The sequence below is a fragment of the Rhinopithecus roxellana genome, chromosome 18 (genome assembly GCF_007565055.1).
Source record: "Rhinopithecus roxellana isolate Shanxi Qingling chromosome 18, ASM756505v1, whole genome shotgun sequence".
Lineage (NCBI taxonomy): Eukaryota > Metazoa > Chordata > Mammalia > Primates > Cercopithecidae > Rhinopithecus > Rhinopithecus roxellana.
In genome coordinates this window covers 5,750,784-5,765,939 of record NC_044566.1, presented here as the reverse complement: position 1 = coordinate 5,765,939, position 15,156 = coordinate 5,750,784, and the positions used below count along the sequence as shown (strand labels likewise).

Here is a 15,156-nt window from a genome sequence, read left to right as displayed (position 1 = left end):
GACAATTACCCGTTATCTTGGCCACCGTGGGACAGCCACCGTGGGACAGCCACCGTGACAATTCAGTGTGTTTCCTTCCAAGCCTTTTTCTCTGGGCTTTTTTTTTTTTTTTTTTTTTTTTTTTTTTTTTTTTTTTTGAGACGGAGTCTCGCTCTGTCGCCCAGGCTGGAGTGCAGTGGCCGGATCTCAGCTCACTGCAAGCTCCACCTCCCGGGTTTACGCCATTCTCCTGCCTCAGCCTCCCGAGTAGCTGGGACTACAGGCGCCCGCCACCACGCCCGGCTAGTTTTTTGTATTTTTTAGTAGAGACGGGGTTTCACTGTGTTAGCCAGGATGGTCTCGATCTCCAGACCTCGTGATCCGCCCGTCTCGGCCTCCCAAAGTGCTGGGATTACAGGCTTGAGCCACCGCGCCCGGCCTCTCTGGGCTTTTTTAACCTTGTTGGGATGATACTGGATAGAGAAGCTTGTCTCCTGCCTCCTTCCTAACCCCGAGAACAAACTGTTTCCATGCTTTTAAACAATGTAACCATTATTTTAAATATCGCATAATATTCCACGTCTATGTGCCCTAATAACCTGCTTAACTGTGCTGTTGGTGGGTATCGTCCAGCTTCTCTGACGTTGCCGGCTTTTAAGCAATTCAGTTTCAAAGGGTTCCATTTGAACATTGACTTTGGAGTCCCACAGGCCGGGCTCCAGGTCTGCCTGCTGGAGCTGGCCACTGACCCTGCCTCGCCACCTTGGCTGGACAGAATCCATTTCTCTCTCCCAAGCCGGGGTCCGGCCTTGTGACCTGTTTCAGGACTCAGCAGAAGTGAACTTGGGACTCAGGACACTGCAGCTGCCCTCTCATGCCCCACGGTCATTGGAGAGGTGGTTCCACCACCCAGCGTCCACCTGCTCTGAGGAGGCCCAGCACCGAGGGCTGAAGGTGGGCTTTGTGAAAGGGCAGGGAGGTGGGGGTGTGGGACGGCAGCCCCCAGGATCTTCCAGCCCGCCCCACACGAGGACACAGCTGAGTGAAGGACCCAGTCAGTGCCCCGTGGAGTGAAGAACCGCCTGGCTGAGCCCTTTGGAACTCCTGAGCCACTAAATGAAGAATAAATCCGTAAAATCGGGCTGTTTCAAGCGAACAAAGTCTAGGGTAGCTTTTTATGGAGAAGAGATAATGGTGAGTTCGCTGTTCCTCATCCATGTCCTCACAGAGAAGACCCAGGGTGCACACAGCCTGCGACAACCACAGCTTTGTCTCTTAACAGCGACAGTCCACCGCTGCCTTGCGCCCCCCACAGCCACCGCCTTCAGCTTCCGGAACTTCTGCTTCTGGGTCTTGGCGAAGCCCAGCCACGCCAGGACGCTAAAAGCAGGGCAGCTTTTACCATCCAGTGATCCTGGGACGCTGGGCCTGCGAGGTTCCCTGTGGGTGTCTCCTCAGCACAGGGCTCCGTGGCCTCCTCCCAAGAGCCTGTCCAGCCCTTGTCAGCACCCCTCAATGGGACGTGACTCATTATCTGACACAACTGTTCTCACCTCAGCCAGCACGTCACATGAACATATCTTTTCTCCCTAGCTCGTTCCTAACCTCCTTTGAGGGCTCATGCCTCAAGCCCATCCCAGCTGCCGAGCCTCTTAAAGGGCTGAGCCGAGGGGCGTCCACGCACCGTGATGGCCTCCCCTTCACCTGGGACAGCTCAGTCCCTGCAATGCTGGATTCTAATGAAGCCCCTGAATGGGAAGGCGGCTGCTGGGTCTGGCTCCGCTGTGCTCTGATGACTTTTGCCCTCTGAACTCTCCCAGCCCTCAAGGGCTCTTGACCTCTGCCCCCGTCTCTGGCAGCGCACAATGTCCCATGCAGTCCTCAACAGAACATGCCTGTCACTCACCCACAAACCTTTCATCATTGTTAACTCTCACTTCCTCTCGGAAAATTCCTCGATCTCAATGATAAGAGGCCGCTGAGTGAACACTGCGGCCCTGTGTCCTCCTGAGCGAATGTGACAAGCCTTCCCTCAGCCGCCGCCGCGGTGGGGGCTCAAAGCCCCCTGGGATGTGGCTCATGCATGTCTCAGCTTCACGCAGTACCTACCACAACGACCAGGAGCTCGTGGCAACTTTTCGGTTGCCATTAAAGGCAGCCTCCAGCTGCCCAGGGGAGAGGATGGGGGCCAGGTAACCCCAGAGCTGAAATCGCCTGGGGGCCTGACCTAGGCCGCACAGCCTGGTTCAGGGGGTTGCTGGTGCTGGTCTCAAGCTGCTGCCACCCTAGGTATCTCCGAACTCTCTGTGCTCCACCGCAGCCTCAATGGAAAGCAAATACCCTGTTCTTTCTGCCCAAGTCAGGAGTGGAAATCCCAGCCTGTCCACTGAGATTGAAAAGCAGGCACCAAAGCTCCCATACCTGCAGGTTATGAGGCAGTCAAACACCGCTGGATGCAGAGTTGGGGGCAGAGTCCCTCTCTTGAGAAACCATCCCCACCAAGGTGGGCAGTGCCAGGACCCTGCAGGGCCAATGGCACCAAGAACAAGCTCTACTTCTGCGTCTGCACCCGGCCTAGTAACTGGAGGCCGACGGAATGCCACAGAGGACAGAGGGCTCCGAAGTTCCTCTGTGGTTCAGAATAGCACCCTGCCACACGGCACCAGGGACAGCTTCCGGTCCCCACCCACGTCCAAGAACCACTGTCCTGGCTGAGACCTGTCACACCTGCACGTGAACTCTCACACCCAAGCAACTGGGCCTGTACCCACTCGCTAGGGGTGGAAGGCAGCTGCAACCCCCTCTCATCCCCGTCACCAGAAAGAAGTATGGTTCCTATGGGATCTTGCTTTAATGTGAGATACACACTCAGTTTAATACACACACAGCTACACAAATACACACACACAGCTACACACAGCTACCTATACACACACACATGCACATATACACACATACATGCACATATACACATGTACAGACACACAGCTACACACACAGCTACCTATAAACACAGACACACATACATACACAGCTATACACAGATACATAGCTACACATACAGCTAGACACACACCTATGCACACATGTATACACAGCTACACACATACGCATATATGTATATGTACATACATGTACATACACACCTACACATACACACATGGATACACACATACACAGCTACACACACATACACAGCTACCATACACAGATACCCAGCTACACATGCACATGCATACACGCTACACATCTACACATACACAGCTACACATGCACATGTACACACATATACACATCTACACATACACAGCTACATATGCACATGCACACACACTACACATACATCTACACATATCTACACATACATCTACACATGCACACACTATACACACATACATATACACACTACACATATACACATCTACACACACAGCTACACATACACAAACATGCTACACACACAGCTACACATGCATACGCACACACACTACACATACATCCTACACATACACACATCTACACATACACATCTGCACATACATCTACACATGCACACGCACACACACTACACGTACACACATATACACACTACACATACATCTACACATACACAGCTACACATGCACATGCACACATACTACACATCTACACATCTACACATACACATATCTATACATACACACATATACACACTATACATACACACATCTACACATGCACACCCACTACACATACACACATCTACACATACACAGCTACACATGCACACACACACCCACTACACATACACACATCTATACACACACATCTACACATATACACTGTTACGGATTGGATATTTGTCTTCCCCTGAATTCATGTGTTGAAATGCTAACCCCAGGCGGACAGTGCTGGGAGGTGGGGCCTGTGGGAGGTGAGGAGGCTGTGGGAGTGGGGCTCTGTGGGATTCTGTGGGCTTGCTCTGCTCGCCGGGCCACATGAGGACAGGGAGAAGGCGGCAGTCTGTCAATCAGGAAGTGAGCCCTCACCAGGCAGCACATCTGCCGGTGCCTTCATCCGGGACTTCCCGCCCCAGAACCAAGAGAAATAAACTCCTGTGGCTTAAACCACCCAGTCTAGGGGACTTTGTCACACATGCACACACGTCCTGGGCAGGAGGCGTGTGTGATGGCCAAGCTGGGTGACCAAGGGGGTGACGACTCACACGTGTGTCCTGCTTCGTTTTCTCCATGGACATGATGCATCTTAGGGACTCCCCCTTGAGTGATGCATCGGCCCAAACATGGCTTTAGAAACTCACCCACATGAGCTGCTTAGGAATGAAAGCATTCATGTGGTTAATTTACTGTGATATCTGTATGCTAAGTTAACTGTCGGGTAGGAAAATCTTAAAATAAGAACTAAAAACCTCCTGTCAGTGTGAAGATGACATCAAGAAGGCATCACTTTCTGAAACTGGACCCTACTTAGCCACACGGAGCTCCTACCTGGACAGGATGCCTTTGTCAACACCACTCGTTTATGGCAGTGACTCACATTGTCAACACCACCCCTTTATGACTCACATTTTCACACAGGTTGTTTGTTGGTCTCTCTGGGCGGCCATAACAAACCACCACAGACCGGGAGGCCCAAACAACAGAAATTTATCTCACAGCTCTGTCCAGGTAAGTCCAAGATTAAGGCGCCCACAGACCTGGTGTCTGGTGACAGCGGCTTCCGCATTCACAGAGGTCTCCTTGAGGCATGGCCACGCTGCGGAAGGAGATCTGGTTTCTTCAGCCCCTTACAAAGGCACTGATCCCACCTGGGAGCTCTACCTTCATGATCTAATCTCCCCCCAAAGGCCTCGCCTCCCCAAACATCACCTCCGGGGTTAGGGTTTCGACATCTGAATTCGGAGGGACAGAAACATTTATCCCACAGCAACTGGTTTGAGGTCGTGCAACCATCGGATTCCTTGAAGCAGGTCCAGAAAGGAGCACATGCGGCTCCGCCCAAACCTAACAGGATTCCTGTCTCCATCTCACGACTTTGATTCTCCGCAGAACACCCAGGGCCACCCCAGTGACCCTGTGTCCATTTCTGTTTCTCTCCAGCAAGGGCAAACCCCCACGGGCAGGGAACGTCTGTCTGTCTGTGGCTGAAGCCTGGGTGTCAAAAAGCTGTTGGCCTTAGGGAGTGCAGGATCGGATCGGTCCCCATAGGTTGGAGCAGCCGTCAGGTCGTGGTAAGAGCAGACTGAGCTTGGGACTTGGTGGCTGGAGCCTCAGACCATGTGCCAGGAAGGCTCCGGGGTCCTTCCCCACTTCGAATCCCTCTCTCAGGACTGCCCAGGCAGGTGCCATGTTGGAGTCCTGCAGCTCATCTGAGAACTGCAGTTCAGCTGCACACTTAATCCTCAGGATGAGATGTAAGCTGGGACCAAACTAAAATGGGGTGGGAGAAGGGGCAAGACAGGAGGCGGCTTGTGCAGCGAGCGCTTGGGGAAGATGAGGAAAGGAGAAGAGACGAAGGTCTCCAGTGTTCTTCCCGGGAAGACAGCACAGGCCAGGGGGAGGGTCTCCTAAGTCTTCCCCGTCTCCACACACCTGGGCTGCCTGGACATGGGATGGAACAATCCTGTCAAATCCAGGTCCCTGGACAGCTGATGGCTGCCTCTGACCATGCCACGTTCCTGTAAAAGCAAAACGAGATTTCCAAGAGCTGCCTGGGCAGTGGAAGGGGGCTGCCATCCGCAGCAGGCGTGAGACACGCAGCGCAAGTGGCCTCTGCGTTCCGGGCACGGCCTCCATTTCAGCTTTGTGGTTTTCACCGGTGGCAAGTCTGTTCTCAGCGTTTTTCACTTCAGATCATAAGTTCCTCAGTGGTAAATTCTCCAGCCCTGTTTTTAGCTCTTGCTGACGGTCGGCAAGTTGAAGCATCTTTTCTAGGATGACACAAGGACTGAGTTCTGAGCCCACGACGTCCTCGGGGCCTGACTCCGACCGCCACACCAGGGGATGCGCCATTGCCTCTGGGTCTGGGGCACCCATGCGCCCCCCGCAACCCTCATCCTTCAGTAAGAAAGAGTCAAACGGCTGACTCGCGGGACGCGGCTCTGCCCGGAAGGACAAGAATAATCAAGAATTTACATGTAGGATATTTCCTGATTTTACACCCAATTCCTCGTTCCTCAAATCTCAGAAAACTAGAGGGGACAGTAGGGTGGCAGGTCTCGTAGCTTCAGGGTGAAGCGAAGTGCTTTTGGGGCAGACGTCACTGTGAGTAGAGGGCGTGGATGATGAGGGACGCAGGCTGAACTGGGAGCTGCTGTCTGTGGGTGACAGACACAGAGTCCAGGTGTGATTTCCGCAGCTCGTCCTGACTTTGGGCAGCAACGTATGGGGGTCTGGAGCCCCGAGGTGTAGGCATCCCTCACTTGGCCGCCTTTCAAAAGCTGCCTCATTTGGATTCAGGACCTGGACAGAGCTGTGGGGCTCTGCGTGGCACCTGTGCATCCACAGATCATGGAGGCAGAAGAGAGGGGACCACACACATCACAGGGGCAGTCCTGGCTCCACGGCACACAGCACAGGGCCAGCGCGGACGTCTGCAGGGAGGGGAAATCAGCAGGGCACATGGAAAGAAATGCAGAGTCTCCTCTTGAAAAGGAGAATTCGGAGCCGTTCCTTCCTGACATCTTTAGTTTTTTGCTCTGGCACTTCATGGAAGCCATTCTAGGCATGCAGAGACCAGCGAATTCAGCCAATGTCCACAGAACAGGCTGGGGCGCCAACCTGTGGGCTCCAGCCACAGGGAAGCGTCTCGCCCAGCTGGGCCCAGCGCCACGGTGGTCCGTGTGCAGGAGTGGCTGGCGGGGGAGTCTGTGTTTCCTTCGGGTGGAGTGAGACAGGGAGAGCGAGTCCTGTAGGTGATGCTGGGGCAGGAGGGGAGCCCCGCTTGGGGGCAGCTGTCAAGACAGCAAACCTCGGAGTCAGATTTACCGAGTCCAAGGCGGGCCCTGAAAGGCACGTCCACTCCCTGTCCCAGGAGCCTGTGAACGTGACTTTGTTTGGAAAAGTCTTTGCAGCAGAGGTAACAAAGTTTTCAAGATGAGACCATGATGGATTATACGGTGGGCCCTAAATCTCATGACGGGTGTCCTGGGAGAAAGGCAGAGAGGCTTTGAGGCAGAAGAGGAGACGTCGACGTGCAGGTGAGGTGGCTGCATGAAGATGCCAAGGGACACCAAGGAACACCTGTGCCCCGGAAGGAGCCTCCGGAAGGGGCACACCCCAGGGAACCTGAAAGACGAACCCCGGATGTTTCCATTCCCCAGTGCACGGCCTTTGTCATGAGGACACAGAAGGGGGCTTCATGGCAGGAACCCGGAGTGCAGGTGCAGCCTCAGGACGCAGCCATGCTGGATACGGTGAGGAGGGGACGGGGTGATTGGAGACCTACAGACCCGAGGCTGCCACAGACTTCATCCAAATCCGCACATCTGCAGGAGAAGCTCAAGCCGACACCCATCCGTCTCAGACGCGGTAGTGCTGCTACGACCTGGATCCCGAGAACAGCGTGGCGTGCGTGGGGTCCCACCCCAGACGGGCCCACAGCTGAGCCCTCCGTACGTGGCTCTGAGGCTGGGTGTACCTCTAGGAGCCGGGAGGCAGCTGTGAGCAAGCCTAGCCCTCAGGAGGGACCCACGCCACACACAGGAGGATGCGAGGGCGTATAACGAGGGGGCGGAGCAAAGAGCAGGCGAGGAGGGAGAGGGCACGTCCAAGGGCGTGCCTCTGAGCAAGGACCTGAGGGGACAGGCCAGCCACAAGCCCCGCGGAAAAAAATTGCTGCATGGAGAGCGCCGCCCGTGCAAAGGCCCCGAGGTTGGTGGGAGGCAGGGCGATAGGGAAGTAGCCTGCCTCCAGGGCGTGGGCAGGAGACGAGGTGGGGGCAGTGGTGCCACAGGGGACTCTGGCTTATATTCCAGGAGGGAGAGGAGCCCACGGAGGCTTTGGTGTGGTTCCTAAGATCACTGACGCTCAGGCACTTATCAGCTTGTGGGTCTCTGCTCAGGGTCTCTGGGCCCACGTGGAGGGGTTGCTGGGCTGTGATTCTCTCTGAGCTCAGGCTCTCCAGCTCCCCCAGGGGCTTGGCAGAGCTCTGCTCCCAGATGCAGCATTGAGGCCCCAGGGTCCTAGCGGCTGCCCGTGCGGTGGCTCTTCTGCTCAGGCGGCCTCTGCCTCCTTCAGGGCCACACAGAGAACCCCTTTGTGTCAAATCCTCTCTGCACCTGGAATCTCTCATGCCAGGAAGAGCCCCATCTCTTTTAAGGGCTTAGCCGACTGGGTCAGGCCCACCAAGGAAGATCTTAAAGTTGCTGATTTGGGGCCTTAAATTCATCTGCAAAATCCCCTCACAGAGTTCCTGGGCCGGCGTCTGAGGAACGACTGAGAAAAGGTGGGTGGCTGGGGCCGTCCCGGGACTCTGCCCTCCCAGGCACCACTGGGGTGGGGGCACTGCCTGGCAACTGAAGGAAGGTCGAGGCTGGAGGCCCAGGTCGGGGCCCTCCTGGTGGCAAAGCTGTGAGCCTCTTGGGAGTTGTGAAAGGGGCAGGGAGAGGCTGGGGACGCAGGAGGAACTGGCAGAAACCACGGTGCCTCTCCTGAGTCATCACCACATCTGGTCCCCGACACAGGGGGATTGGAGCCCTTGTCCCCTGGGAGTTGTCAGTTCTCCAGAGACCCCCTGCTTTCTATCCTTCCTCCTCCTGGGCCTCTCCGCCATGGAAAGCAGGACCGAGTCCCTGGACAGCTCTCCTCCTCTGGCCATCATGTTGCTGTCTCTTCGATTTTGGTCTCGTAAAACTCGCCAGCTACACCTCGGCCCCTGGCAGTCAGCCTCCCTCAGACCCCAAGGCCCGGCCTGGGGTGTGGGCTGGCTCTGGAGGTGCCAGTGCGGGATGGAGGCCCTACCATGCCAGCCATGGATTGGGGGCCGGGCTGCTAATGAGAATGCAGAGGGGCAGAGGCTGAGCTCCCGAGAGCATTGCACCCTCGGCATCAGGGCACCCTTATGTCCCAGGGAGGGCACACATTTCATGTATTTTTTCTGATGGGTCCTGTTGGGCAGATTTGTTCACATAAGAACAGTGTCTGCACAGCTCAGGCTCACTGCAGATGCCCTTGCTGCACCTACACGGCGGGGCTGGGAGCCTCACTATGTCCCCAAGTCTGCAGGCACCACCTCCACAGGTGTGCCAGATGCAGGGCTGGAGGCCACAGTGGACAGAGGCGTGGCCTGGGGAGGTGCCCAGATGCAGCAGGAACTGCGGGTCACTGAGGCCCATGGGCTCGGCCACCCATGCCCCACTCCATCTGTCCCTGGTGGCCGCTGTCAGGGGTGCCCAGGCCACGTCCCCCTGACCCTCCCCCGCCCACCTCCTCCCAGTGGCCGTGTGCCAACTGGCATGGAGCTGCCCACTTCACAGAGATGGGGAGAGCCACCAGGTCACAGGTCAGACCCAAGGCAGTGAATGACCAGGCCGTGGGGACTGCTCAGCCCACACCTGGCCCCGGACACCTCCCTCTCCACCCCGTCCCGGCTTCTGGAACTCACCGGACAGGTAAGCAAAGCGCTTCTTCAGCTGGTCCTGGATGTCGGCAGCACAGAGTGGGACGATGTCCTGGTGCATGATTTCATCTGCACGGAAAGAGCAGACAGCACGCGTCAGTCCCAGGAAGCTGCCTCACCCTGCAAGCGCCCACCCGATCCCAGGCAGAGCCGGCACATCCACAGGCACCTACGGGAGCGGCATCACGTGGCTGGAAAAAGGCTTTTCAGTTTCCAATACGTGGAGTCCTTTGTTTCTCAGCACACAAAAGCTGTGTGTTGAATGATTCACCATTGATTTTGAAAGTGTGGTATAAGAGGTTCAGAGAGAGGGACTGACAGACAGAGGGAAGGACAAAGAGAGAGACCTGGGCAGAGGGGAGGCAGGGGAGCAGCAGGAAAGGGCTTGGTCCTGGTCCTGGGATAAATACACTTTGGTCTGAGTCCCACTCACACTGGGGAAAATGTTCAGGTGGCCCCTGCCCGCCTGTTGCAGGTGCAGTAACTTATGCCCTATGAGGAAAACCTGACCACGGAATGGGCCACTGCCTCTGCACACACGGGACCCTTGGGGGTCTGTGCCACATCCCTGGCCTTGTCATTAGCTAGACATAAATGAGGCAGGAAGGCAACAGCAGGGTCGACTCCCGCACCCATCCCCCCACCCAGCAGATTCCAGATGGGTCTGGACGCACTGAAGCACCTGTGGCCACCAGGCCAGCACCAGCCAGGAGCACGGGGGGAGCACTAGGCCAGCATCAGCTAGGAGCACGGGGTCAGTACCAGCCGGGAGCACGTAGCCAACATCAGCCGGGAGCATGGAGCCTGCACCAGCTGGGAGCACTAGGCCAGCATCAGCTGGGAGCATGGGGGAGCACGGGGCCAGCACCAGCAGGGAGCACAGGGCCAGCACCAACTGGGAGCACAGTGGGAGCACAGGGTCAGCACCAGCCGGGAGCACTAGGCCAGCATCAGCTGGGAGCACGAGGTCAGCACCAGCCAAGAGCACGGGGCCAGCACCAGCCACGAACACGGGGGGAGCATGGGGCCAGCACCAGCTGGAAGCACAGGGTCAGCATCAGCCGGGAGCATGCAGCCAGCACCGGCTGGGAGCACGAGGTCAGCAAGACCACAGGGAAAGCTGTGTGGACTGACAGGCTGGTGGTCTGTGCCACAGAGCGGATGCTGGGCTACTATGCCTTGGGGACACTGACCACTGACCACAGAGCAGACACGATTTCTGGCCAGCACGCTCATCATACAGCCACATTTGCAGTCTTGAACATCCACACAATTTCTCTCTGAAAGACACAGGACTCATGCTGATGACCTGAGAATGGCTTAAACGTTCAATTCTTCCACACCTGAGGACCCAGGCCACTAACAGCCTGAAGATATGGGACAGAAGTGTTTGTACCTGGAAATTCCCAGCAGAGGCCACAAGATAATATCTACCTGGCATCAGACTTAAATCCTGCTCTTCCAGTCTTGCAGACAAACAAGTGTAAACATGGGACACAGTGGAACACACAGGGGCCCCTCCTGGGCCGTGTTGGCTGCAGCCCTGCCGGCTACGGGACTGCTTTGCCTCGGAGCCGGAGACAACCCTGGTGCTGGTGAGGAAGTGGCGGGACCACGGTGTCACGGGGCCTGCCAGAGCCAAGCAGATGTCAAGGCCCTTGTGCGGAGCCTCGCAGGGAGAGTTCAGGGCACAGACCCGTTCCCAGTATGCAACCATGTGTCAGCAATGGCTTCTTTTGTGGGAGAAAGAAACAGGCAAGCAGTAAAGCATGAAATACTTTTTTATGCTCCTGGCAGGGTGACTTCCACTGGCGCACACCTCTCTGGAATGTGTGTCTGGTGCAGCTGACGGCAGCCTAGACTGCGCAGTTGGACGTTCAGATTTTACAGTAAGTTTTTCTCTCCCACCAGGAGTGACTGTAGCCTCAGAGAGGAAATCAGGAGGCACCGTCCTCAAATCCAACACCTGCTAACCCCACGAGAAGCACATCGCTGACATGGAAAGGGTCACAGGGGAAGGTCTCCCAGAGTTTTAGAAATTCTAGGGGCTACAAAAAAAGATTGTGGAACTGTGAGTTGGCAGGTTCATCACGGGGGGGACGGCTTGGACAGGGGGGTTCCAAGGTCGGTGATGGCCGCGGGATGCTGGTGGCCCAGGCTTACTGGGGCCACAAACGGGGAGGCATTGGCCCATGTCAGTGGCTCCCTCTCCGCACCTCAACTTTCAGAGGCCATCGACCGCAGGAGTCAGGCATCGATGTGGACACTTCTACCATGACTCCTAAACGCTGTTCTGGCAGCGCTGAGAGGTGGCGTGTCTGGCCTGGCCTGTTCCCTACGAGCTCAGGCGTTCCTGACCTGGCTCTGGACCTTACCGGCGCCTGCTCTGGGGCCCTGCTGACATCAAATGTCTTTCCCGTGTGTTAGAGACGAACAGACACTGCCCGCCGTCCCTCCACATTCTGAGAGAGTGGTGCGTGTGGGTGTGAAGGTGCCTCTGGGACAGGCTGTCCACTGTAGTCTCCTCATCCACCCCTCCAGGGGCTGCCACACACTCGGGTCCTTGGAAGGGTGAGGTCCAGGCCTGGGGCCCTTGCTCAGCCGCTCCTCTTGTGGCCAGTCTGACCCCACTCAATTTTCTACCAAGATGCCACTCAGAGAGGCCTTTCTCCACCTCCCCATCAGGCAGGGGCCCTCATGGCAGTCTGCACCCTCCATGGGTGCCTGCAAACCCCCACTCAAGGCTGCAGGGACCGTGCCTGGGGTTCCCCACCCTCACCACAGGGCCTGGCCCAGCAGCTATCCCTGCTAACATAGCAGAGGAAGGGAGGGGGTGCCTTCCCACAGCATCCTGTGGAATCCAATGTCAAGGCCCCAACCCCTCACTGGTGGGTTCCCACTTTCTGGCGTCACAGGCCCGTGGGGGGCAAAGCAACACCTGTGCACCATCCGCACTGCAGTGTCCACCGTCCACACCACCTGTCCACTGTCCACACCGCCTGGCCACCGTCCACACCGCCTGGCCACCGTCTGCATCGCAGTGTCCACCGTCCACACCGCCTGTCTACCGTCCACACCACCTGTCCACCGTCCACACCGCCTGTCCACTGTCCACACTGCCTGTCCACCATCCGCACTGCAATGCCCACCGTCCACACCGCCTGTCTACCGTCCACACTGCCTGTCCGCCACCCACACCGCCTGTCCACCGTCCACACCACCTGTCCACCATCCGCACTGCAGTGTCCACCTGCTGGCAGCCCCCAGTGCCTCTGGACTCTTTGGGCCAGGACAAACTAAATATTGTCCTCAGACCTCATTCTGGGTTTGAAATGCAGGGTTCCCCATGTGCGTAATCAGAAACTGCACACAGCTAAGCTCATACAAATAAACTCTAACATATCACGACATCTGAAGTGGTCACCGGCCACTCTGTGAACCTGAAAAGGCCTGCGGACGCTCTCCGACCCACAGCAGAGTGTCGGCCTTCTCCCATTCTTCAAGGAGCCTCTGCAGGCGGCGGCCCTGGCATTTTCAGGGCGCTGGGCGTTCTTCCATTTACGTGTGTAAGTTTTCATTCTTCCTGGTTTTTTGAACCCACTCAAGAATGATGGGAAAATTTGCCCTTTATGATCATAATTTCTATAAAAGTTCCAATCTACTTAATTTTGCAGCCACAAGACTAAGAAGTGCATGGAACAATGGTGGCCACTCGGTTCAGGAGACAGGTCCCCGGAGGAGACGCAGGCAGGCGAGCGTGGCCTCCGTGGGGCTCCGTGCTGTCGGATGTCTGGGAGGTGGTGGGCCCCTAACCCGTCTTCGCCACCCAAGCCCAGCTCCCTCCCCAGCCCCACCCCAACCAACTCCCCAGTGATGACCCCATGACGACCCCACGGCAGGTCTGAGAGGGGAGAGTTAGGGCCTCACGTCTGAGGCTGGGCAGAGGTTGCCCCGCCCATTCCCCTGCCGTGTGGGCAGAGGTTGCCCCGCCCATTCCCCTGCCGTGTGGGCAGAGGTTGCCCCGCCCATTCCCCCCGCCGTGTGGGCAGAGGTTGCCCCGCCCATTCCCCCCGCCGTGTGGGCAGAGGCAGCAGGTGGGACCGGCGAGGGGGTGGCCAGGCCTGCCCCTGCCCGTTCCCAGCACCGACCACAGAAGCCCCACCTGGGAGGGCCGATCTCTTCTGGCCACTACAGGGCCGACGTGGTGAGATTTCCCAAGGGTGGGAAGGGCAGAGGTGCCCTTGGCTCACCTGATACACAGGTGAACCGCCCCCCCACCGAGTTTTCCTCACAGAAACAGGGTCCCAGCAAAGACAGTCCAGGGAGGGGAGCCATGTGTCTATCTTTAGATCTCTTTGTTCCAACAAAACGAGACGACTGAAGCAAACTTCCTTCCTCTTACAAGCTGACTCAAAAGCTTGCTTTATTTGATGGCAATTTCATCCTGAAAACTGGGAGTGGGGGATGGGGGGTGGGGGGTGGGGGGTGGGAGGGCAGCCAAGACATCTGAGCAGCATCCCGGGCACCCTTTCCAGCCCAGGTGACCTCGCAAGCAGCAGAGAGAACACAGGAGACGGGGATGGGAGCCAGGTGGGGCCCCGGAAATCCTCTCACGGTGGGGGTGGGGGTGGGGTACACCGTCACAGGTGGAGCTGGGTGGGGCCCTGGAAACCCTCTCACAGAGGGGGTAGGGGTGGGCTGTCACAGGTGGCGGCAGCAAGGCAGCTCCTGGCAGCAGGAAGAGGCCCAGGTGAGGGAGGAAAACCCATCTCTGGTGCTCACTGGTGGCCGTGGGGCCCAGACCATCTTTTCCAATTGTCTCCTTTTATTTATTCTGGCAACAAGCCCATTCCCAAAGGCTTCTGCATCCTGGCCATCGGACGGGACAGTCGCGCCTTTTCAAAGTCCAAGGCTGAGCGTCAGATGGGATTACGTCACCAGTTCGTCTGGCCAGAGGCCTTTCCCAAGCCCATCCATGAGGATCTCCAAAGCCAGGAAGGGCAGGGCTGCAAAGCAGGGCAGTAAGAAAGGCAGGTCGGCCGGGCGCGGTGGCTCAAGCCTGTAATCCCTGCACTTTGGGAGGCCGAGACGGGCGGATCACGAGGTCAGGAGATCGAGACCATCCTGGCTAACACCGTGAAACCCCGTCTCTACTAAAAATACAAAAACTAGCCGGGCGAGGTGGCGGGCGCCTGTAGTCCCAGCTACTCGGGAGGCTGAGGCAGGAGAATGGCGTAAACCCGGGAGGCGGAGCTTGCAGTGAGCCGAGATCTGGACACTGCACTCCAGACCGGGCGACAGAGCGAGACTCCGCCTCAAAAAAAAAAAAAAAAAAAAAAAATAAGAAAGGCAGGCCGCAAAATCTGAACAAAATCTGAATTCAGTGAGGAGAATGCCTGAACCACAGGCTTCAGACAAGGACACCCCAGGAGGCCAGCGTCCCCGTCCCCTCCAGACAAGCTCCTGACACCACGTGGGTCAGGGAGGAGAACCAGGACACCCCGGGGCCAGCGCCCCATCCCTGCCATTGGGACAAAAGGGGCGTCCACACCTCTGTTT

General features: G+C 57.1%; 1 protein-coding gene across 9 annotated transcripts in view; it reads right to left on the bottom strand.

Annotated features, from left to right (window-relative positions):
- Nucleotides 1–15,156, bottom strand: part of MCF2L (MCF.2 cell line derived transforming sequence like) — a 194,006-nt gene that overhangs the window by 70,469 nt on the left and 108,381 nt on the right. For all 9 annotated transcript variants that reach the window (XM_030922075.1, XM_030922076.1, XM_030922074.1 and 6 more), the window contains one exon: nt 9,583–9,666. In XM_030922075.1, the coding sequence (XP_030777935.1) occupies nt 9,583–9,666 (84 nt within the window). The remainder of the gene's footprint in view (nt 1–9,582; nt 9,667–15,156) is intronic.